Genomic DNA, 24,257 nt, shown 5'->3' on the forward strand with positions numbered 1-24,257 from the left:
ACTTCAATGAAAGGAAAAATTACCTCTACGTTGCCACATCTCTTGATTTTCTTATTCCCTTCTACTTTTTTCATAGCTTTCCATGCTATCCAAAAACAGGGGCCATGATGATAACACACATCCAAAAAATTATTAGGAGTTCCCATCATGGTGCAGCAGAAATGAATCTGACTAGGAACCTTGAGGTTGCTGGTTCGATCCCTGGCCTTGCTCAGTGGGTTAGAGATCTGGCATTGCTGTGAGCTGTGGTGTAGGCTGGCAGATGTAGCTCCGACTAGACCTCTAGCCTGGGAACCTCCATATGCCAAGGGTGTGGCCCTTAAAAAAATAAAAATAAAAATAATTAAAAATCAGAGAACTCAGATTAAAAAATATACTTGTGGTAGAAAGAGAGAGGCCTGGGAGGACTATTTTTTTGGTCAACGATAGATGTTTATCAGTGTATAGATGAGAAATCTGGATGAGTGAAGGGAGGCTTAACATGATTGACGAGTTCAGGTAATTCCCAGCCACTTAACCCTTAACAGTGAATTTCTCCCATGAAATCTTCCTAAAGCAGCACCGTGGATCTGGGTTTGCAGAAGATGTACATGTTGGGGCTGGGGGAAAAGTAAATGAGTGTGAGGAAGAGGAAATAAAGCAAGACAGAAGAATCTGCTCAGTGAAGCGGGTGAGAATTCTAGTCATTTTGATCTGCACCTGTAAATATTAAAATAATTATTACTCTGTTCTCTAGTATTTGCTGTTTCCTAACATTGGTTAAGTTCCCTAAGAGTTCTATAATATGTGCCACCCACTGACAGCAATAAATTATGAAACAAGATGTGAGTTGCTTGTATTATTAAGCACAATTTATTTTACAACCAACATAAGAAACTTTGAAACACAACACTATCTTCAAATCTCACAGTCTTTAGCTCTATTTAAATACTGTAGACACGAAAATATGTTGCCAGGACAGTCTATAAATGATAGCTATAAATCAGTTTGTGGACAGGAAGATAAAAGCCTTTCAAGTAGAAAATGGCACATGAATTAGTTTTATAATTGTGGACACAGTATGTTTAGTCTTTGTTTAATCGACAATTTCACCAAACATCTTTTTTAATGCACATGCTGAAATAACTGTGGCTATGCCTTAGTTCTTCCTGGGGGATTTGACATTTCTCAAGGTACAGATACTGTAGATTAAACGTCACTGCAGGAACTATATGAAGTTCTGACTGCTCAGGATAAATTCTGTAGAAAATTACAATCAGCTGAACTATGCAAAGATCCATTAATATGTAGCTTTTCTTCATTTCACTGCATCTTAGTAAGAAGAACTTCACTATGTAAATGCTATTTATATGCATTTTATTTACATATAAGTTATGATTATTTTAACTATCCATCTTTATGGCTATAAAATTTTTCTTTCTTGAAAATCTCCTCTCTCCTACAACTTTTCTGCTTGCCTCTTTGTTCCCTAGAGCATATATTTCTTCTTTAAAAAAGGATTTATCTTCCTTTTAGAACAACTGCTGGGAAGCTTGCCTCAGAAAAGAAATAGAAATGTTTCTTCTATATTTTGAAAAACAATTTCTCCCTAGGAATATCTGTCAAATTATAAAATAGAAATCAATAGGAAATTAGGATATGGAAGACAGTTTTGCTGGAAAGCATCTAATCTATGAACTGTGGAATCCGGCAGCAGTGCCATGCAGGCGTGCAGGCAAGAAGGATGCGGTCACATGAGTTTTCCAGCTACCTGCCAGGACGAGGACCATCCGCCTGGCTCTTACTCCTCAGATACCTGCGGACCTACAGGAGCCTTCTGTAAGCCTTCCAGCCCAGCATCACTCTGAAGCAATTGTTTCTCCCCTTCTATAGCATCCTTAGGATTGCAATCCTCCTGGGAGATTCCTGTTTCAGCCTCTGGCTGCTCTTCATTAACACAATTCAAATTGACGTCAAGCTTGCCATCTGGCAAAAAGAAAAAAAAAAGTCATTTTGTCCCTACTATGTGCCATACACTCTTGTAAGAGCTGTATGTGTATTAAATTATTTAATCCTTCCAACAACCACAAAGTAGATTATTATCTCTATTATTATTGTTTTACAAATAGGGAAACAAAGAGGGGTTTGGTAACTTGATCAAAGTTGCACAGCTAGTAAAACAACAGAACTGGCATTTGAACTCAGGCCTTGAAATCAGGATTGCTGACTGGCAAAATCTGCATTTGAACACAGTTTTGCTATGAATTAGCTTCATGTCCCTGGTTAGGTAACTGCCTATACAAGGCTGTCTACTTATCTATAAAGTTGGGGGGGATAATGAAGCCTGTCCTACTTGTGTGGAGAATAAAGATGTAGAATAGGGTGAAACGTACTATGTTTAACAACCACGAGTTCCCGTTCTACTGACAATCCTCTCATATGGCTTCTTTAGTATATGACCAGCTGTTATCCACCTCCCTCAACACACAGGATATAAGTGTGGTTCAGAAAACACAGCAGTCAGAAAGCCTGACTATTCATTTAACTATTTATTTATACAAGTTTAATTCTGTATGACTTTATTTTTATAAAAATCATCCATTCCCACTAATAGTATTTCTCTATCAAATAGTAAAGGGGATATGGTCCCTTGAGGGGTGAAGATGGAAGTGCTTAATATCAGAATCATCTGGGCAACCTTTTCAAACAATCACTCCCCAGAGTGAGTAATATATATATCTACCACTCCCCAGAGTGGGTGATATATCCTCTGGGGTGGGGTGTAGAAATGTGGGCGGTTCTTTTCTTCAATAAGTGAATCATGTCTGAAGCAATTCACTGTTTCTGATGAAAATGAACCATATACTTCATGAAGGAGGGAGAGGAAAAATAATATGGAACCACTGCCCTGACATTTGTAGGAAATTAATCTGTGCATTAGATCTATGTGAGTTAGTTATTTATAAATCTACTCTGTAATTTCACCTGCAGTTTTATTGTGAAAAAATTTAAAGGCTTCCAATCTTAAAATCTTTGGGTAGCCATTTGAGGAAATTTAATTATTTCCTTATTCAGAGACCTTAAAGTCCTTTGTAAGCAAGATATACCTAACTACTTAACTCATTAAGAGTCAAATTGTTCCAGGGCAGTCTCATGAGGCAGAGGGTAGAATGTGGATTAAACAATGTTCCTCAGAATTTTATATCTTGTTTTCCAGTGATATCTAGGCTGACTACATTCTATAAATTATCCCAAGGACATGAAACAGGGATGCATTTGAGTATAAGTATGATCCTTCTGTTGTCTAACCTCAGGTTTCCTTGGTTCCCTGGGAAGTCTCTGTTCCTGTGTGTCCTGTGTTAGCATCACTGATCCTTCCTCTCCACAATGACCAGCAGTATGAGCTCAGTTTTTATATACTTACTGTTCTCCTCTTCACTCTTTTCTTTGGCAGCCTCCAACTGTTGCTTCTCATAAATGTCCTTGAGATTCTTACAGATTTTCTTATGTGCAAACCAGTGTGTTTTCTGGCAGGTTTGATCACAATATATTACCTGAAGGCAATTGCAGATTTATTTTTAAGAGCTGTAATTGCATAATTTTCAATTATGTCATGAAACCAAGTACTGTGCTCTAAAAATGTTAAATTTTCATGATTTGAAAACCATGATGTGTGAATGTGTACTGATTTACATTTGTAATTTTAAGCTTACACTTTCTAACAATAGTGAATATGTAACACATGGTCTACCAAAGACTCTGATAAAAGATTTATTTGAGAGACTTCTATGTGTCAGAATTGATACAGTACAAAGACAAAAAAAGATACAATTGTTGTCCCAGAGGAAGCTAAGGGAGAAAGAGCATGATGGAGAGGCATGGAGGGAAGCAGATAGCTAACATCATGATTTCTATCCCAGTGTAGGATGTCACAGCAATGGGAACACAGAGGAAGCAATGACTCACTCTATATAGAGGTGAATTGGGAAAGAAGCATTCCAAATGGATGGGAGATCCTGTGCAAAAATGCAGGAATAAGAAAGTGAATGATATGTTCAAGGACAGCAATAAATCTGTGTACACAGAGCTTAGATTTTTGCAACGAAATATGCCAAGCACTGTGCTAGGCCCTTATAATAGGTGGTTGTTACAGGCTGTATTATTGACCTTAATGCTTCACTCTTCCTGCATCCATAAACCTTCTCATGTGCTTATGAATTTCTTTTTTACTGAAGGGGAGGAGAATTAATTTTAAATACGGTCATGCAACTTGTTTTGGCCAGAGGAATGAGCAGAATGGCAATTTTAAGGCTAGACCTCAAGAGGCCTCATGTTTCCACTCGCTTAATTACACCTCTGCCATCACCATGAGAACATGCTCAGCTAGCCTGCTGGTCCAAGGAAGATGAGAAACACATGGAACAGAAGTGCCCCAGCTAACCACTAACATGGGAGAAAAAAAATAATTGTTTTTTTAGGTAATGAATTTTGGAATGTTTTTATATGTGGCAATAGTTAATCAATATATATGGTCTCATTTAATTCTCATAACTCTAGCCCCATTTCACACATAAGAAAACTGAAGTTCAGAGAAGTAAAGGAATTTCAGCTTTAAAACAATTAGAAATTAACATCATCTACAGGGTAAAATGAATGTACAGACACACGCATGTGGGTAATATTTGCAAGTGAGAAGAACTCATTCAGATATGTCCTTATAAAGGTGGTCCTGGCGGAAGTGGGGGGGTAGTCCGGAAAATTTAAAGATTATTGACAGTCAGAAGGGAACCACAGATTTACAAGGGAGGAGGAGCTGATGAAGAGACAGCAGTTCAAGTCATCATCAGAAAATTTAAGACTGCTTATTTATAAACTGTTCCATTGCAGGCTCTTACATCTGTACCAGCCTCAGGCCCCTATGGATAATCTTTCTCTTATTTTCTTACAGTGATTCATTCACTCATTTGGTTGGCATAGAAGCTGGGCAGCCTGGGAATCTGTTAGAGGATATGGCACAGAACTACATTTATCCTGTAATTCCCTTCCAAAATTACTTTTAAATATTAGAAGTGGTACTTTATACCTAATTTACTAGAATTTATTAGAAAACTAATGTCAACTATTATATTTACAGATTAAAACTCAATTATCAACTTTGATGAAATCTAAATTGTCAATGAACTTAACTTTATTCTTACCATTTTGCACACTGAGCATCTTTTACTTGCTCCCTTTTCTCCACAGGTAGTGCAAAATTCAACATCCACAAAACCCACCTGACCAGTGATGGCCTGCGTAAGTACAGAGAATGCGGTGGGATCAGAACCCTAGAGTGGGTAAGAGAAGAAAAAAAAAAAACAATGAAACCACCATCAAAAGACTACAGACATAACACTTTGAGAACAAAGAGATAAAATTATTAAGGCTAGAGACTGCACAGACTTTACAACAAAATGAAAAATACCTTTTTGAGTATATACCATTTACTACACAAAGTACATGGCAGGTTAAATCATGGATCCAGATATTTAGAGAGAAAAAATTGGCCCTTGGAGTTCCCATCATGGCTCAGTGGTTAACGAATCCGACTAAGAACCATGAGGTTGCAGGTTCGATCCCTGGCCTTGCTCAGCAGGTTAAGGATCCAGCATTGCCGTGAGCTGTAGTGTACCTTGCAGACGTGGCTCAGATCCTGCATTGCTGTGGCTCTGGTGTAGGCCGGTGGCTACAGCTCCGATTCGACCCCTAGCCTAGGAATCTCCTGCGGCCCAAGAAATGGCAAAAAGACCAAAAAAAAAAAAAAAAATTGGCCCTATTCTAGAACAAAAGTATTTTTCCATTAGAATTATTCAGTAAGCACACAAAGATTTCAGAAATAGGACAATGAACTCATAGTGGAATTTTCTTCTGAAAACAAAGACTATATACATAAATATATCCTAAGGGATAATTTACAGGGTACATCACAAATGTTTATCTTAATTTTTAAAAATTTAGTGCAATTTAAGTGTTTTAAGGACTTTATACATTTAAAGCTATTTGATGTAGGTCTGCAATTCTAAGAGTTAAAAGTTATCACCTTTATCACTGTAATGTTCTGAGCTCTTAAAGAGACATACATTTGATTGCCTTAGGATATAAGAAAAACCAAAAATACGGAAATGATCATATCGTTACTGAAAATCAGAATGGCTTGCTAAAAAGGTTTGTAAAATTTTTTTTACATTGAAAATTATATGGATAAATATCTGCCTGGGATAATGCTATTAAGACCTATTTGGAGTAATTACAGGGCATCACCTTATCTACTCACACAGTTCTGGTTTCTGAGTTTTTCTTTTTTTTTAAATTTTTTTATTTTTTATTTTTTTTTGTCTTTTTGTCTTTTTTGTTGTTGTTGTTGCTATTTCTTGGGCCGCTCCCTCGGCATATGGAGGTTCCCAGGCTAGGGGTCGAATCGGAGCTGTAGCCACCGGCCTACGCCAGAGCCACAGCAACGCAGGATCCGAGCCGAGTCTGCAACCTACACCACAGCTCACGGCAACGCCAGATCGTTAACCCACTGAGCAAGGGCAGGGACTGAACCCGCGACCTCATGGTTCCCAGTCGGATTCGTTAACCACTGCGCCACGACGGGAACTCCCTGGTTTCTGAGTTTTTCAAATTTGTTTATTTACTCCCAACTAGAATTTTGGCCATTTTCATAATTTTAGTTTTCGTTTGTATTTGTTGTTTCTTCCTAGGAATACTTGTTTTAATATTATCTTATCGGGTATACTAGAGCTTTACAAATACCGTCTTAGAACACTGCTTTACACTGAACTCATTTTGAAATTACCTTGCTCCTCCTGAAAACAAATGATGACTGAGTTTCCCTTTATGTTTAAGGGCTAAGAGTTCTCTTTGAGAATGAGGATAGTATAGTGCTGAGAAAAAAATAGGTGGAATAAAGTCCAATACTAGATTTATGTTAATAATTTCATCAGGAATGAGTGTCCATGGCATCTATGCTCAAATAATGGCATGCACCAGATAACTTGTTAAAAATTCAGACCAATCCTACCACCCTATACTTTCTAATTAGAATCTCTGAGGATGTCCATGTACCTGTATTATTACAGGTAATTCTGAAACATACCAAAAATTGGAGAATTATTGGTACTTAACATTACTGTACTTATTAATCTATGTAATTATTTTGCTTCAAAAGTATAGTATTTGATCAGATGACAGACTGGCCCACTGAGTATGATATATTCAAAAGATTTTACACACATTACATGTTCACGTTCAAATTTTTTTTTCATAAAAGGTACTGAAATGTATTCAAAATCTCCCCCCAAATGGTACTTTTGTGGGAGTCAGAAAATAATGACATTCTCAGATGTAACCAGAGGTAAAACTAAAGGATTCTTTTGCTAGAAGTATGGCTGTTAATGTGAACTAATGCTTCAGAAAAAAACTGATGGTACAGCAGAATAACCATATGGAATGTTTCCTATCACAGTTGAGTGACAAGAATTCCTTCTTGCTTTATACAGTCTTGTCATGTACTTTGTTAAATAAGCATCTGTTTAGGCACCAGAACTCTGCCGAGAGAAGATATTCAACCCCTCCAAAAACAGGATGCTTTATTCAATGTATCCTATAAAATCAGAGAAGTTAGCTAGGCTTGCGGAAGTCAAAACACTGTCAATTGATAAAGCAAACTATCTTTAACAGTATCATCTGTTAAAATGCTGAAACAGCATTTCTTAAATGTAGCCATGCCTCACACTTCTTGCTGAACTTTGTGACAGGCAGGAGCCAGGGTTCCATGGTAGGCAGAGGGAATCAAAACCTCTGCAGGAGGGCCTAGCCATCAGCACTGTCGGCAAGTGCCAGAGGAGATCCTCATGGCAGCCAGTGGTGAGAACCACCATGCTGACAAAGTTACCACTGCTTCAGGGGCTTAGGAACTTGTACCATATCGAAATCTACTAGGCAATAAACAGTGGCCACCTGGGACACTCAGAGAAATAAGCCTTGCAGTAAAGGGCAAAATACATAACTCTTAAGGAATAAAGAGTTTGAAGAAAAATTTTTCTGAAATGCATTAAATAAATACTATCATATTTGTATTACTTAACTTTTATGGATGACTCAGATCACTAGGACAAACGTCAATCATTATATACCATATACTCTAACTACATTATTCTATGATACAGGGCTAAGATGGATTGTTGAGCCCTACATTGACCTGCTTTGACTTTTTTGAAAAGTACTCCAGACTGCTATTTTTAGTTTTTCTGTTTTCTCCCTTGAAGGTACATCAGCTACATTTGTTTGTGCTGGAAATATCCCACAGCAGCCACTGTTAATTGCTTCTCTGATAGCCATTCCTCAAACTTCCTTACTAACAGAAATATAATTTTTTTTCAAAGCAGCAGGGTTAAGACCAGCAAAAACTATTCATTTCCCCAATATACCCATTTTTCCAAAATACTCATTTCCACCTATGACACCAAGAGTGTTCATGTGGCATCAATACTGGGTGTTAGGGAGAGCGTATGCTTTCCAGCTGTAGACCCATTTCCTTGTCTTGCCTGCCTAGAATAAGAATGTGAACTTGAAGGAAGAGCATTAGATGCCTTGCAACTATGAGGTCATAAATATGTGTATGATAATCTATATGGCTAAAGGGTATTGGGTAGAAAAATGGGAAAGGGTTTGAATTCTCAATCCATTTTTGAGCTACTGTGCCAGATCTGGCCTTTCTACTTTGGGCTTCTGGGAATATGTGGATAAATAAACCCTTATCTATTTAATTCATAGTTGGCTGGAGTTTGAGATCCACAGCCAAAACACATTCATAATTGATAAACCACCCTCATAATTTGCTAACTTTAATCTTCCAAAAGCTTAAACACCAAACAGCCAAGCATATTAAACAGCAAAGGTAAAGAATCTCTATGTGAAATCATGGCAAGCTCTCATGAATAAATCAATGCATGAACTTCATGAAATCGTCTTGTCTGCTTAGGCCTTTCTTCTCTCACGGTTCTAAGTGAAGGCAATGGATAAAGGAATTCCTGGAACCCATTTCTAGTTCTGGTTTTCAAGCTGGGAATGATATAAAAGCCCAGAGAAGGCAGAGAAGAACTGGTATTGCCAGAGGGAGGGAGGATGCCATGAATGGGAATAGTGTCAGGATCAGTTTCCTGCTTGATAGAAAAAGGCTGATCAAGGCTGTGACTGAAATGTATAAAAGCATGACTGGTAAACAAGATGAATGGAAACCTATTCAAAATAGGGAAGGCAGGGAGTGTCTTCCTTACTACTTAGAAAATATCTGCCAATAGGGCAATAAGTAATTTAAAGAACAGATAATAAAGTTAAAATTTACTTCCCAGAACTGACAAATGTAACTAGATTTTTTTTTTTTAAATGTGTGGAATGCTTATAAAAACAGAGGCATTAGGTAGAGTATAAGAACTTAGGACACGGAATTCTTGTTGTGGCTCAATGGTAACAAACCCAATTAGTATCCATGAGGACGTAGGGTCAATCCCTGGCTCCGCTCAGTGGGTTAAGGATCTGGTGTTGCCATGAGCTGTGGTTTAGGCCGCAGACATGGCTAGGATCCTGCATTGCTGTGGGCTGTGGTATAGGCCAGCAGCTGCAGCTCTGATTCGACCCCTAGCCTGGGAACTTCTATATGCTGCAGGTGCAGCCCTAAAAAGAAGAAATTGGGACATATTTTGAGATTGTTTCAGCAGGACATACCATGAGACCTCCCACGACCCATCCTCTCACATCCCCATTGACTGGAAACCAGGAACACAGACATTCAATTTTTATTTTCATTTAGTGCAGGACTTGGTACTGGTTTTCCATAAGCTACATGTGAACAAGTATGTATCTGTATTATACATAGGATGTGTCCCCACCTTTATAGAGGTTTCATAGAGGTGTCAAAAATGTAAGTATTAGAGTTCCCATCATGGCACAGCAGAAACAAATCCACAAATCTGACTAGAAACCATGAGGTTGCCGGTTTGATCCCTGGCCTTGCTCAGTGGGTTAAAGATCTGGTGTTGCTGTGAGCTGTGGTGTAGGTCGCAGACATGGCTATGATCCTGTGTTGCTGTGGCTGTGGTGTAGGCTGGCAGCTGTAGCTCTGATTAGACCCCTAGCCTGGGAACCTCCACATGCTGTGGGTGCGGCCCTAAAAAGACAAAAAGGCAAAAAAAAAAAGAAAGAAAGTATCCACTATTACCCTCTATATTATGATATAAGGAAATACATACCGTTTTTTCAACCAGGAGCTATATACATGGAAGAAAAGGACAGAGAGGGGAAATGGATAAACAGTAACAGTATTAACAGGCAAACCTATTTTCAGGTTTGTTCCTGAAAGTCTTCTAAAATAATTCTTTCTTTATTAAATAAGTACATAATGCTAATGAGGAAGGGCCTTTAATGTGGTAATCAGGCGTTACTGATGTAGTTAAACTTAGTTAGGAGGAGCCTTACAATTTCAACAGGAGCAATGCTTCGCACCAGCTGCTGGAGGAGTGTAGCTTCACAGTAAGGAAATTTTCTGATACTTTCTCTAATGATCTTTTCTTGATATACTGGAAAGCCATCAGAAGCTCGGCCTTTTAACAAGCTGAAAGATATTTTTAAAAAGTAACTGGAGTTGAATTACTAAGCACTTCCTCCCAGCTGAACTCATGAACTTTTGTTAGTTTCTTCTTTGATGCTTTTCATTATCTCTTCACATCATGATAAAAGACTCCATCCAAACTACTGTTCTACTTACACATTAGGCTAAATCTTATCAGGTTTAGGGGCCCAGAGATGTATTTATAAAACATACTAAATACTGATATAAAACATATGAAAAACACTTATCAGATTAGCTAGTTACTTATTACCATGTCAGTTATTTGTACATAGACTGATAATTCTCATTGAGTCACACCCTTCTGACTTAGTTCTCTTTTCTCAGTAAAACTATAGGAGAATTTGACCTCCAGTGGCCAGAGAACAAGGGTGATACACAGCTTTCCCAGGCACAGAAAGGGAGATACATTGAGTGCTGTTATGAATCCAGAGCAGCAGCCATAGCATAGCACACCTACCCTTAAATTGAGACTTGGGCTATTTTCTAGCTGAATGATCTTACACATGTTATTTAACCTCTTCAAACCTTAGGCTCCTCACCTGTAAATGGAGCTAACAAAAGCACTGCTATAAAGAGTACAGAAAAGAATAATCAATCTAATTATAATAATGCCCCTTGTTTCTTGCAGATGAAATGTGATCAACAATAATAGCTACTAATAAAATGCTTATTTTTTAAATTCATAATGAGCTTCACATAATAAAACATTATCCATTTGAGTGTGTTTTACACATGACATGGTAAAAAAAAACAGTACCTTTTGATCAGGGTGTCCAGTTTATTCTCTCCGTCTTTTAAGAAGTTAATACATTTCTGAAAGATGCAGCTAATGTAATGCATTTTCATAGCCAGTACTTCATTCATGTCTCTTTGCTTCATACATTTCTCACAAATCAAATCCATCACCTTGTAGCATTTATTCAGAGCTGCTTCTTCTGCCAGCAGAGGATTCTCATTTACCAGCATAACAATCTAGAAGAAATCCCAGTGAGCTTAAAATTCCATAAGAGATTTTCCATGTACAAATTAGGTAGTCAATTTTGATTATCCAATAAAGTCTTTCTTATGGTCACATATTTACCATGTTAATTCAAATTAAAATGCAAATTGCCACTGATCAAGTTTTAAGACTAATAAAGAAGGACCCTGACATCATGGACTCTCTTGAACTCTGTATATCAAAGTTATCATGTGATCTGCTATCCAGCTAAGCCAAGGTATTATTTGGCCACCTGGAATCATGGCTTCACTGTCTCTGTTAAAAGCACTTTCTCTAAAGATAAGCATGGCATATTTGCACATCCTTTATCCATAGAATCAAATCACAGAGCAGTTACTACTCTTAGTTAACATTACTGAGTGCAAGGATATCATGGCTAGGAATACTACAGTTCTTATTCATTCTTGTTAATTATAAAGAAATGAGATTTTTAAAGACAGAAGTCTAAGATTAAAGGGTGTATTACTTACTGATTAATTACATTTTACTGTGGAAATTTTTCTAATATATTTCTAATCATCAGTGGGAACAGGTCAAAGAGGAAAGCAAAGTTTTAAAATGGGCTTATTAGAGTTATCCAATCTAATGCATTATGAGTTCCACACTGCCCATATATGCACAGATTAAGCTCAAATTTAGTGTAATAGGGAGTATTTTTTTTTAAACTGGCTGTGGTAGGCTTGCATAGGACAGCTATAAAAATCCATAGTGACCTAACAGTAATGTAAACACATGTGTAATGTGGACACAATTGTATTCTCAGAGCAGAACATCATTCAGTATTTGCTAACATACATATTACAGCTAGACACTTATCTCAGGCAATATAAACATCAGAAGACAATGGGTAGCAGATTTTAGGAATTAGATCCTTTTCTTTAGACATGAAGAAAGATAATTTGTTAACATAAGTAAAACCTATGCTCTTGTTAAATTAAAATAAGATTTTTACTTATTTTTGACACTACTAAGTTGATATATTACCTAGTATTTTACTTAAAATATAGCACCCAATAATAAATTATTAGACTTCATGAAGAAGTATCAAAATTCTTATTGGTACTTTTGCTGACAACTTCCCCTAACATAATATGTATCAGAAATTAGTTGTGACTTAGTGGCAATGAACCCAACTAATATCCATGAGGATATGGGTTTAATCCCTGGCCTCATTCAGTGGGTTAGGATCTGGTGTTGCCAGGGAGCTGTGGTATGTGTCGCAGACATGGCTTGGATCCTGCATTGCTGTGGCTATGGTATAGGCTGGCAGCTCCCCTATCTTGGAACTTTCATATGCCACAAGTGCAGCCCTAAAAAGGAAAAAAAAAGAAAAAAAGAAAAAAGAAAGAAAGAAATTAACTTGGGGCAGAGAAAACACATTAATTACCTGTTTATACTTCTGCTGTCAACCGCAATCATTTGAAGCTATTTGCTCAATATTCTGTATACAGCATTTATAATCAAAACATAGAATTTAAATTTACATGTGAGAATTCTTTTTAAAAATCCCAAATAGAACAGTTGTTTTGTTTAAGACATTAGACTTTATTTATTTTATAATATATAGCAGTACACACAATGAAAAATGATAGATAACCACAGCTCAACCATGAGCTCACTGAAGCATTTACATAATTGCACACAAAAGAATAATGTTTGAATTAGTTTCCTTCCTTTAATCTCTGCAGCATAATATTTATTATAAAGGGAATCATTATTAATTACTGAGGAGGAATAAATATATTCATGTAGGCGCAAAAGCCATTTTTATCTCATCTCCCAAAGAACACCTAGTTTAGAATATCTTTATTCAGTGGCATTTTATATTCTTTTATTTTTTAAATCACATTTTTGAAAAATTACTAATTTGACAATTCTGGGCTTAAAAATTATGTCAACAATCAAAAGACTTGCACACATCTGTTTCTCGATCAGCTTAGAGACCCTGCTCAATGCTATTGTCATTTTTCCTTTGCCTGTTTTTCTCCACTCTAACATCTGTATTCTGGGCATCAGCACAATTCCCCAAGTCCCTGTTGAAAACAAACATCCTTATTGCTATAGCAGCCACTTGACCTCCACACAAATGTAGCTCTGCTAGGTACACAGCAGTAAAAAGGTGCACTGTTGGACTGAGGGTTGTATTGTGCTTATTTTAAAAAGCTCTTTGACTTAATAAGAGTCACTATTAGTTACTTTTTTATAATACACCCTTATGAAGACCCATGCCAGCTTGAAAAGGGTAAAGCAGTGAAAACGGACTACCAGAAAAGCAACTGGGCAGCTTTTATCTAAAGTGTGGATAAAAAAGAAGGGTTTTCAAGTGAATAGACTATACCTACAAAAAAACAAACTCTGATATGAAGAAAGGTACTCATCACAGAATAGGCTCTCTTAAAAGCCCAAGTACTCTAAAAAATATAACATAGGTGATTTTAGTTTATGTAACTTTATAATTTATTGTCTGTATAAATATACTCTCAGTCTAACTCAAAATAATGTGCCTTTAAAGATAATTGGAGGTACAATAATTCTTAGGATATATAACCCTAAGAGACTAGGTCCTGAGTAAACATCAACGATTACTCCGCAGACTTAATTATTGCAATAATTGAGATTACTGATATAAGACACAATGAAACACAAACATAAGGAAACATCTTCAAATCAATCAAACCCAGAACATCCTGTAATGCCCAGGCTGGAAGGGGAATGAAAAGGGCCTTATAAAACCACAGACATTCTTTACATTGAGAAATACTGTATCCCTAGGAAAAATCCTGTCTGCTCATCCCAGCCTGCCTCCCTCCTAAGAGGAAGTGTGCCATGGAGTAGGAGTCAGTCTTTGTAGGACTTCTCTCTGTCCTGTGCACACTGGGAGGGAAAGAAAGACTGAAAGAAAGGTTAAATTCTAAGTCCTACGTAATCTCCAATTAGAAAGACAGACAACTACTTCATGGCTGAATTTCTTTTTGCTCAATTAGGATCACAAATGTTGCCTCTAGTGTTCCTTTCAGAATTTTAAGTAAAACATTTGAGTTTTAAAAAAGAAGTACAGAATAGACTCCACTTGTCTGTCATGGGGAAAAGGAGCCACTAGTCTGTCATTTCTCTTGATGCTCCATAAAATTAATTTGGGTAAAGGGCCACATGAAAGGTATTTTTTGCTGGTTTGTTTCTTGAGCTTCAAAGACTATATACAAAAGGCTGCATCAATAAAGTAATAAAATTATATACAATTTGGAACTAGTTAATTTATTTATTTTGTCTTTTTAGGGCCGCATCCGAGTCATGTGGAGGTTCCCAGACTAGGGATCAAATTGAATCAGAGCCGTAGCCATCAACCTACAGCACAGCCACATCAACGTGGGATCCATGCCACATCTGCAACCTACAGCTACAGTTCACCACAAGACCAGATCCTTAACCCACCGAGCAAGGCCAGAGATTGAACCTGAGACCTCATGGATACTAGTCGGGTTCATTAACCACTGAGCCACGATGGGAACTCCTGGAACTTTTATCTTTAAATGTGTTCATTTTCAAAAGTTTCTTTATGAGAACTGTCCACTTATTTTAATGATAAGTAAATTCCACATTCTTCCTTTGTAACAGACTTCCAAGGAAATCTACTTCACTACATTATAACACTTTCTATTAAGGGAAAAACCTCAATTTTGACCAACATACTGTCTTGCTCACCAAACATCTCTGAATTACTATTAAATCTATTTATTATGAATAAAGACATTAAAGTCTGAAAAAGCACTCATGAAATTTTCTGTGATAAGTCATTGAAAAATTAAATTCATTCAGATCAATTAGAAAATCATTTCATAAATAAGCAAAAAGGTCATATATAAAATATGAAGAAAATAGCAGTGAGAAAAGTTCAGAACAGCTCTTTAGGTTTCCCAGTTAAGCCATCTGAACTTTCAGGTTGGTCTACAAAGTTTGAAAAATCTGTGTGATTTGACTGTTTACTGGAAGAACTGCATTACTTAAGTGCAATAAATACCTACATGCATGACAAAAAATGTGTTCATGATTACATTTCAGAATATTTCCTGGAAGGATAATTATTGTAGCAGAGACTACTGGTGCCCCACCCAGAGACTACAGATCCGCTTTAACAGGCCTGTGCACTAGGTACCTGCTCCTGGGACGGATGGCTGCCCTGGCTCTAAGCTGCCTCCTTCCTCAGGGAATTTCCTTCATCCAAAGAGAGCCATCTTACTTGGTACTATCTGGGAGGCTGTCTTTCCCCTCTGGAGAAAGACTGGCGCCAATGACAGACTGACATATGAAAGCCAGGGTCCCTTGCCTTTCTAGAGGCGTCAGGGTCCAGACCACCCTGTGAGAGGAGGTATGACATAGTCTCCAGCCGAACCCATCTCTGTCTGGCTTTTCCTCCTGCTCTAGTCTATGTCCTTCACTCTCTTCTAGGTTTCAAATGAGAGCTTTCCTTCACAAGCAAGCCCATCACAAGCTTTACATCTACAAAAGCCAACCCAAGACTCTTAGGATCTTATAGATGCAGAGCTGTTTAAATTATGATGCAATATTTAAATAAAAAGCAAATACAGTAAATACTACAGTACCTTGACAGGATGAAGATTTGTTGTGGTGATAATTTTATGCAGTGGGCCTGCCAGCTTTGGGGGCAGTTTCGGCTCTTTATCCAGACCCTGCGGCTTAGTGTAATATTCCAGTCTCTCTCGAGGAAAGAAATTGTTGATTATAGTCACACAATCATGCTGACCTTTTAAGAGGAAAATAGGAAATGCATTATTTAATTATTCAGAATAAGACATTGTATTATTCAGAATAATACATTTTGTATTAATTATGCTGCTCTGTTTTTCCAAGTAAACATGCATCAACATCTTTAATTTTCAGGAAAGTACAGGAGGAGGAGAGGTAAAATGTTTTGGGGAACATCTCTAAGCATGCTTTGTAAAGTTGAGAAATAATCTCCTTTTAAAGACAGATAATCCACAACACATATGAAGATTAGGTGGATAACAAAAAAAGTATTCAACTTAAAATCAACTCTGAATATTTAATAAAAGTTGCTGGTAATTTAAATGTCTCTTCTTCCAACCCTACATAAATGACATTTATTCTTCCCTAATCACATCTGGCTTCCTTTGTACAGAATTTAAATTGATTCTGTATAAAGTTTTTTTATCATTATTATAATTATTATTCATGTTAACCTATTCTCTCCTCCCCTTGAATTTGAGAAAAGCTTGGCTTTGTGAAATGAATTAGAGAAAAAGCTTTTGTTCCCATAAGCTGGAATCCACATTATAGCTTCTCCTAGATCCCTAAGATACCACTTATCTAAGCCATCTCTAGAGGTGAAAACAGTTCTAGGAAAGCAAATCCTTCCCTGGCCAAGTTAGTGGCCTGTGTTCCTGCTGCCTCTCCCTCCCTAGCCCTCTCTCCACTACTTCTCTGGAGCAAAGAAGCAGCCACTCTGGGCAGGGAGGGCACATTCGCAGGTGCAGGCTCTCCAGAGGACAGACTGCTTCTTCCTTTCTGCCTGCTCCGGGTGGCCTGCCTACTTGTGCATGGTCCTGGGAGCATCTGCTCAATCCTGCCAACAGCAGGTGACTTGCGGGGGGATTGTACTGTGGACCAGGTAGGTCCTTGAGGCTGGCCAAGGAATGGAATGGCTTCCCACTTGTGTCTCAGCAGAGGATGACATACTACTGGTTTGTTGACTCTGGGCCCACAGGTATAGAGTCAATGGCACTTCCCTTCACAGGCTCCACAACCCCATCAGCTAAGGAGATGCAGACCCAAAAGGATCCAGTCTTAAAAGATGTGCAATGCCGCCAGCAGAGGGCGTCTTCCGTGGGACTTGTACTAACAACATAAACTATAACAATACCACAGCCAAACTATAACCACAGATACCAAAGAACACTTAAATTAAGGAGATCAATTACAATATGTAAACAGACTTTCATGAACCACAGAAAGATTCTGCTGTTAAAAATTAAGAGATAAAATGACGGAAGTAATCCTGGTTATTATTGAAAACTAAAATAGTAATGTAGAAAATGAAGTAGATGAAATATCTCTGAGAAAAACCTGGATATAGAAATCATTATGGAAGAGATGAGAGAGCTGAAAAACAGATCCAAGAAAAAGAGAGAAATGCACAGAGAACTAAACAAAGGGTAAAAGAACTTGTCCGTGATTTAGAGGGAAATGTTAGTAGTGGTCACAGTGTGATTTTTTGGTATTTAATGCTATTCTTAAGTGCTGAAACACCAGTTTTTTTCTTCTTATTTTTTAAACTGGTAATCTCTAATACATATATCTCGAGGAGAAGTCAAACAGTAACAGGACATATTAAAAATCTGAAGTGCTCTGTTTAGAAAATGATCATCTCTACCTACACGATCTTCAAGAAGGGAGAAAAATGACAGTCAAGCAAATTTCCTACTGCAAGTGGGATATAAATAGGACAGTATCAAAAGTGCCAAAGATAACTGTGTGTGGAGGATTTACAATTGTACATGAAACTAAAAAAGTTGAAGACAAATCGCACTGCTTTCTTAAAATATATACAGCTTCAATAAAAACATACACACTCCTGTTTGGGAAAAGAAAAGAAAAAAATGCTCTAAATTAGCTCCTAAATATTAAAACAGACACAGGAAGATTTGAAGGTAAAGGGGTCAGAGGAAAACATGGACTTAGCTTGTATACATCATCTTATCAATCCCCAAGTATAATACTCAGAAAAAGCCTTGTTTGCAGTTGGAAATATTTGTACATAAAATACTGGATACGTAATACTGACGGTGTCACAGGACTGGGGTTTCTTAAAATTACACCTTCAGGAGAAGGAAAAAATAGTATTACTTTACTTTTTCCCAAGATTAATGTTTCTCAATTTAGATAGTGCTTAGGTTCTTTTAGTATTTTTTTAACCAATGTGCTAATAATTTATATTAGAGTGAGATACATATATATTTAAAGTTTATAAATATAAATTTTCATTTAATTTATATTTAAATTTTTATAATTGAAACTATTAAATATTTAGTTTTACAAGCTTTAATTTATGAATTCTGAATACATACAAATAAAACAGTACTATTAATACAGAAACTAAATGCTCGTATTGGGGGCTGGGTGGGGACAAGTGCATCATTTCCAGTATTACTATTACTGGACTCAAATCTTCCACACTAAATGAGCTTACTAAATCAGCTCCAGGCAGGATTAATGAGAACCGGACACATGATAGTACAATTTTTTACTCTCAAGGATAAACAGAAATTGAAACACAGTTGCAGAAAGAGAAATGAAAAGCCGACCAAAAAAAAAATAGATTACATTCTCACTTGTAAAACCTGAATTTAGAAAACCGTGCAATAGGTTCTATATATGACCTAGAGAGAAGACCAGTGATAGAAGAATGGTGGAATTAGCCAGGATGTGACTCGTATTTCAGAGAAAAAGATAACCATGGTTATGATGAGTTTCAAACAGTGTACAACCTACATACCATCTGAGAAGGTCCTGTAACCCAAACATAAAGAACAGAGATCTCAAGATGGAGCAAGGAGAAAAGACGGTGGAGGACAACCGCCCTCGGTAGTGGAGATGGTTAATCTGAATGATGGAAGCAACGTGACGGAGAAATTATACTGCTGATGGTGAGGACTGCTGAGGGAGAAAGAATACACCATGGATGATACTCTAAGGATGTATTGGTACTAAAAACTCTAAACTCTCTCAGCAAAGTCCACCGCCAGTGGTCGTGGGGCAGGAGGAAAGGAAAGGCCTGTTGCCTGACAAGGCAAACACAGAGTATGTGGAGAAATAAGGGTTTCACTTTGTTGGGGTTGCTAAACCGGCAAATACAGTACCTTAAGGATGGGGCACAGCGTATAGTTTTGTTCTTGTTTCTAGGCAATATCTGAGAAATGAGTTTAATTGGAAGCTTTGTGAACAGGAGGGTATGCACTAGTAAACAGAAAAGCATTCTTTATCTTTTACCTACTGAGATGAGAGGGAATTCCATGCGAACTGGTAAGTGAAGAGAACAAGCTTTAAGGAGTATGTTTGTATGAACATATTTTTAAAAGACAACAAAAATCTTGCCTGTGTATGTATATATGTATACATATGGATCTGCTTGAGGGGAAAAAAAGGTGAAGAATGAGTTTTTAGTAAGACAAACTCTAAGACAAGTATCATGTTAACTGAAAGGGTACAATGTAATTTTCTATCTATGAAATTAGTCTAAATAGATTAAAATGGAATGAAAACTTTACCCTCATTTTAGGATACAATTGTGGAAACTCTACTTTAGATTTTTATTAACATAATATTAAGAAGAGAAAAAATATTAATTGTATTCATGGTTGAAAGGACAGACTCCTCCACTTCTAGCCCTGTGGTCTGGGGAAAGTTACTTAACCTCTATCTGAGCTCTATTTTATTACATTGTGGATATAATGAAAACTTGTAGATTAAATAGAACTTCAGATCATTTAACTTTTTGCCTTCTTTTTACAGCTCAGAAAACTGAGGATGTGGAAGGTGAAGGGGTTTGCCTATGATCTTGTAACTAATTAGGAGCAGACATGAACTAAAATGAGTCTCATGATCCAGTTTACTATTCTTTTCTCACTACACTGAACACTGTCAAAATTAGCTTAGAGGTGAGGTGGTGGCAACCAGGGAGTCTTGAACTGTGGGAGATAACTATTTCTCTTAAGTTTGCATGGCAAGGCTATACCTTTCTCAAATCCTCTTAAAATTGAGCTAAAATAAAACAAGAGGAGTTCCCATAGTGGCTCAGTGGAAACGAATCTGACTAGAAACCATGAGGTTGCGGGTTCAGTCCCTGGCCTAGCTCATTGGGTTAAGGATCTGGCGTTGCCATGAGCTGTGGTGTAGGTCACAGATGCGGCTCAGATCTGGCATTGCTGTGGCTCTGGTGTAGGCCGCTGGCTACAGCTCCGATTAGACCCCTAGCTTGGGAAGCTCCATATGCCGCTGATGCAGCCCTAAAAAGCAAATAAATAAATAAATAAATAAATAAATAAATAAATAAATAAATAAATAAAATAAAACAAGAATATTTGTTCCCACAGAGCTGTCAGAAAGTGACTCCAGTAGTTTTAAGAATATAAAAACAAAATTTAATACCATATACAGTCACTGTCCTCCATATCTAATTCCCATCTCAGCTTAAATGGCATTTCTCTCTTGAAATTCTCTTGGAATGGGAGGGAAGATCTCTCTTTGATGTATTTCTATGGAACCCCAAAGTCATCCATTAGAGTGTTATTTTTACACTGTCATCACCGCTGGCCTCTTAGTGCCATGAACGCACAAATACCCTCTGTCTTATCACCAAAGCTTCTAGAATGATGCTTGGTCTATAGGTTGTGAATGTTAAGAATCTATTTAATGAGTTATTAAGCTCCACAAAGCTACTTACCACATTCCCAATAAATTAGATGTGTCTATCTCAGTTTTTCTATCAATAGACTCCTAATTGCCAACTCAGTGGGGCCAAAATACCAAACATCAAATACTATTCACACTCTTTTCTAACTCCCCCATACAATGTCAAATAATAAGATTAACATGCTAAAAAATGTTTGTGGTTGATGAGGATGATAATGAAGCAGCTGTATATTATCATTAATGCTGCTTCCTAATCAATGTTGTAATTATTATTAATAGCAGTAACTATGGCATTTATTGAGAGCAACATGTAAAGCTCTCTAGATCTGTTATCTCATTTAACCCTTTCAGTAACCATGTAGCCATCCTGCAATGAGGAAACTGAAGATCAGTATCATTAAATAACTTGCCTTTAAGTGGTACAGCCAGAATTTTAACCCAGAATTATTGACTCCACAGTTCCTGTTTTTAAATATTATTCTAAACTACTTCCACAGGGATGTAAAATATTCTCATTCAAGCATTTGAATGCAATAAAAATGGCCTCACCACTTTCTCAGAGTGGAAATTCAAAATACCTTGTTCATTTTCTTCAAAGTGTCATTAGGTGTTTCACTAAGTTGGACAAAACTGTAAACATTTGCTTAAAAAAAAAAAAAGACAGTATTTAAATTCTGAGAAACAAAGTGGTATTTTTCTCCATGGAGGAAATCTGGGGTATAACCTCATGTAAAACTGCCATTAAACTCACCCACAAAGGCTGCCATCTGAGCTGCTGTTCTTCCTACAGAGTTGACAACATCTGTCTCGGCACCAGCTTCTAACATTACCCATGTGATGTCTTTATTACCTAGAGTTAAAAAGAAACATTCATTAAAATTACGGAATGCACAATTCAAATACTCCCTTGTAAATAATCTGTACCCTTTTTTCCCCATTTAGTTTTAGGTTTCCATTTTATGGGTAATTTCCTTTTTTTCCAAAATTTAAATCATAACTACAGTAAAAAGTAAAGTGCTACAGGACTCACATAGAAATTAACCTTTTCTAGAAAATACATCAAGCAATAGGAAAATAGTACAGGATTATCACTTTTTTTTTTTTAACAATACAAAATTCGTTTTTCCAATGATAATACTTTGTATAAAGTCAAAACAAAAAAATCAAAAAAACAAAGACAAGAGGCATTCCCGTCATGGCTCAGCAGTAACAAACCCGACTAGTATCCATGAGGATGTGGGTTCAATCCCTGGCCTCACTCAGTGGGTTAAAGATCCGGCATTGCCGTGAGCTGTGCTGTAGGTTGCAGACGTGGTTTGGATCCTACATTGCTGTGGCTGTGGTACACTGGCAGCTTCAGCTCTGATTTGATGCCTAGCCTGGGAACTTCCATATGCCATGGGTGTGGCCCTAAAAAAAGGCACTCCCTCCAAAGACAAGAAATAAAATGAATAAAAGTTCCCCCTTAATATCTACTAACTTACCCCATCCCTCACACCTACAGGCTCTGAAATAACTACTGATAGCTGAGGATCTATCTTTCTAAACTTTGTTCTACATATCCATAGTTACTTTATTTGTACTCTTTTACTAATGGAATCATTACAGATAACTTATTGTTATAACCTATACTCACTGAACAGCACTTCCCATTAAATTTTGCAAGTTTGAACTAGGATATCCTCAGGAACAGTTCCTGGAAAACATATTGTAGGTTCAAAGATTATGCATATTTTAAATGCATTTTACCAGGCTGCTTTCCAAGAGGGTTGGGTAGATATGCACTCTCCAAACAGTGCATACAAGTTCCTGTGCCAATACTGGGCACCGTCACTCCTTCCTAACCTTTGCCAATATGATAAGTGAACAATTATCATTTGTCATTCTGATTTGCAGTTCTTTGATTATTGGTGAAAGTGCTTTAAGTTTATCAGTTGTATTCTGCTGTTCTCTGTTTAATTTTCTGTCTAATTTTCTACTATAGTATTTGTTGTTTTCTAGTTGACCTATAGTAACTCTTCATGTATCATGATATGACCCATTAAGAAATGTAATAACTATTTTCCTTAGTTTATTTGTATTTTAACTCTAGGTATGTTATTATATATAAATGGAACTGTTAAGATTTTATGTAATCAAATCTGATAATGCTGTCCTTTTTGAATTCTACCATTTTATATTATGCTTAGAAATGCTTTCCTATTCCAGGATTATAAAAATGAAGATTACTGGGAGTTCCCACTGTGGCTCAGTGGGTTATGACTCCAACTAGTAACCAGGAGGATTTGGGTTTGATCCCTGGCCTCACTCAGCAGATGAAAGATCAGGCGCTGCTGTAGGCTGCAGTATAGGTCGCAGGTGAGGCTCAGATACCATAGTGCTGTGGCATAGGCCAGCAGCTGCAGCTCTGATTTGACCCGTAGCCTGGGAACTTCTATATGCTGTGGGTGCAACCGTAAAAAGCAAAAAAAAAAAAAAAAAATACAGATTACTGCTTTTACTGCATGATAATATTATATAATGTTTCCTCCCTTCCTTTCTTGCCACACCGGCAGCATATGAAAGTTCCAGGGCAAGGGATTGAATCTGAGCTTCAGTTGTGACCTACACAGGATTCTTTAACTGGCAGCACCAGGCCAGGGATCGAACCGGCACCTCTGCAGTGGCCCAAGCCACTGCAGTTAGATTCTTAACCCACTGCGCCACAGCAGGAATTCCAACATATTTATTTTCTTAAAAAACTGTAACAAGAACAGATAATTCCACCTAATTTTATTGTCTTTTTTTTTTTTTGCCATTTCTAGGGCCGCTCCCGCGACATATGGAGGTTCCCAGGCTAGGGGTTGAATCGGAGCTGTTGCTGCCAGCCTACGCCAGAGCCACAGCAACGCGGGATCCGAGCCGCGTCTGCGATCTACACCACAGCTCCCCACAACGCCAGATCGTTAACCCACTGAACAAGGGCAGGGACCGAACCCGCAACCTCATGGTTCCTAGTCGGATTCGTTAACCACTGCGCTACGACGGGAACTCTCCACCTAATTTTAGATAATAGTTTCCAATTTTCTTTATTCATCAAATTATAAGCAACATGAATCAAGAGTATGTTTCTAAGTGGATCATGATATTAAGCATGTACATCAGTGGAAACAAGTAGCT

At 37.4% G+C, this 24,257-nt stretch overlaps 1 protein-coding gene across 2 annotated transcripts in view; it reads right to left on the reverse strand.

Annotated features, from left to right (window-relative positions):
• Positions 1-825: 825 nt before the first annotated feature.
• The window catches only part of ANKMY2 (ankyrin repeat and MYND domain containing 2), a 36,874-nt gene continuing 13,442 nt past the window's right edge, over positions 826-24,257 (reverse strand). For both annotated transcript variants that reach the window (XM_047754414.1, XM_047754415.1), the window contains exons 4-10: positions 21,850-21,948; positions 16,253-16,413; positions 11,409-11,623; positions 10,498-10,633; positions 5,178-5,306; positions 3,404-3,533; positions 826-1,965 (exon numbers count right to left, since the gene is read on the reverse strand). In XM_047754414.1, coding sequence (XP_047610370.1) covers positions 1,781-1,965; positions 3,404-3,533; positions 5,178-5,306; positions 10,498-10,633; positions 11,409-11,623; positions 16,253-16,413; positions 21,850-21,948 — 1,055 coding nt within the window. In that variant the 3' untranslated portion in view covers positions 826-1,780. The remainder of the gene's footprint in view (positions 1,966-3,403; positions 3,534-5,177; positions 5,307-10,497; positions 10,634-11,408; positions 11,624-16,252; positions 16,414-21,849; positions 21,949-24,257) is intronic.

The sequence above is a fragment of the Phacochoerus africanus genome, chromosome 11 (assembly GCF_016906955.1).
Source record: "Phacochoerus africanus isolate WHEZ1 chromosome 11, ROS_Pafr_v1, whole genome shotgun sequence".
Taxonomy (NCBI): Eukaryota; Metazoa; Chordata; class Mammalia; order Artiodactyla; family Suidae; genus Phacochoerus; species Phacochoerus africanus.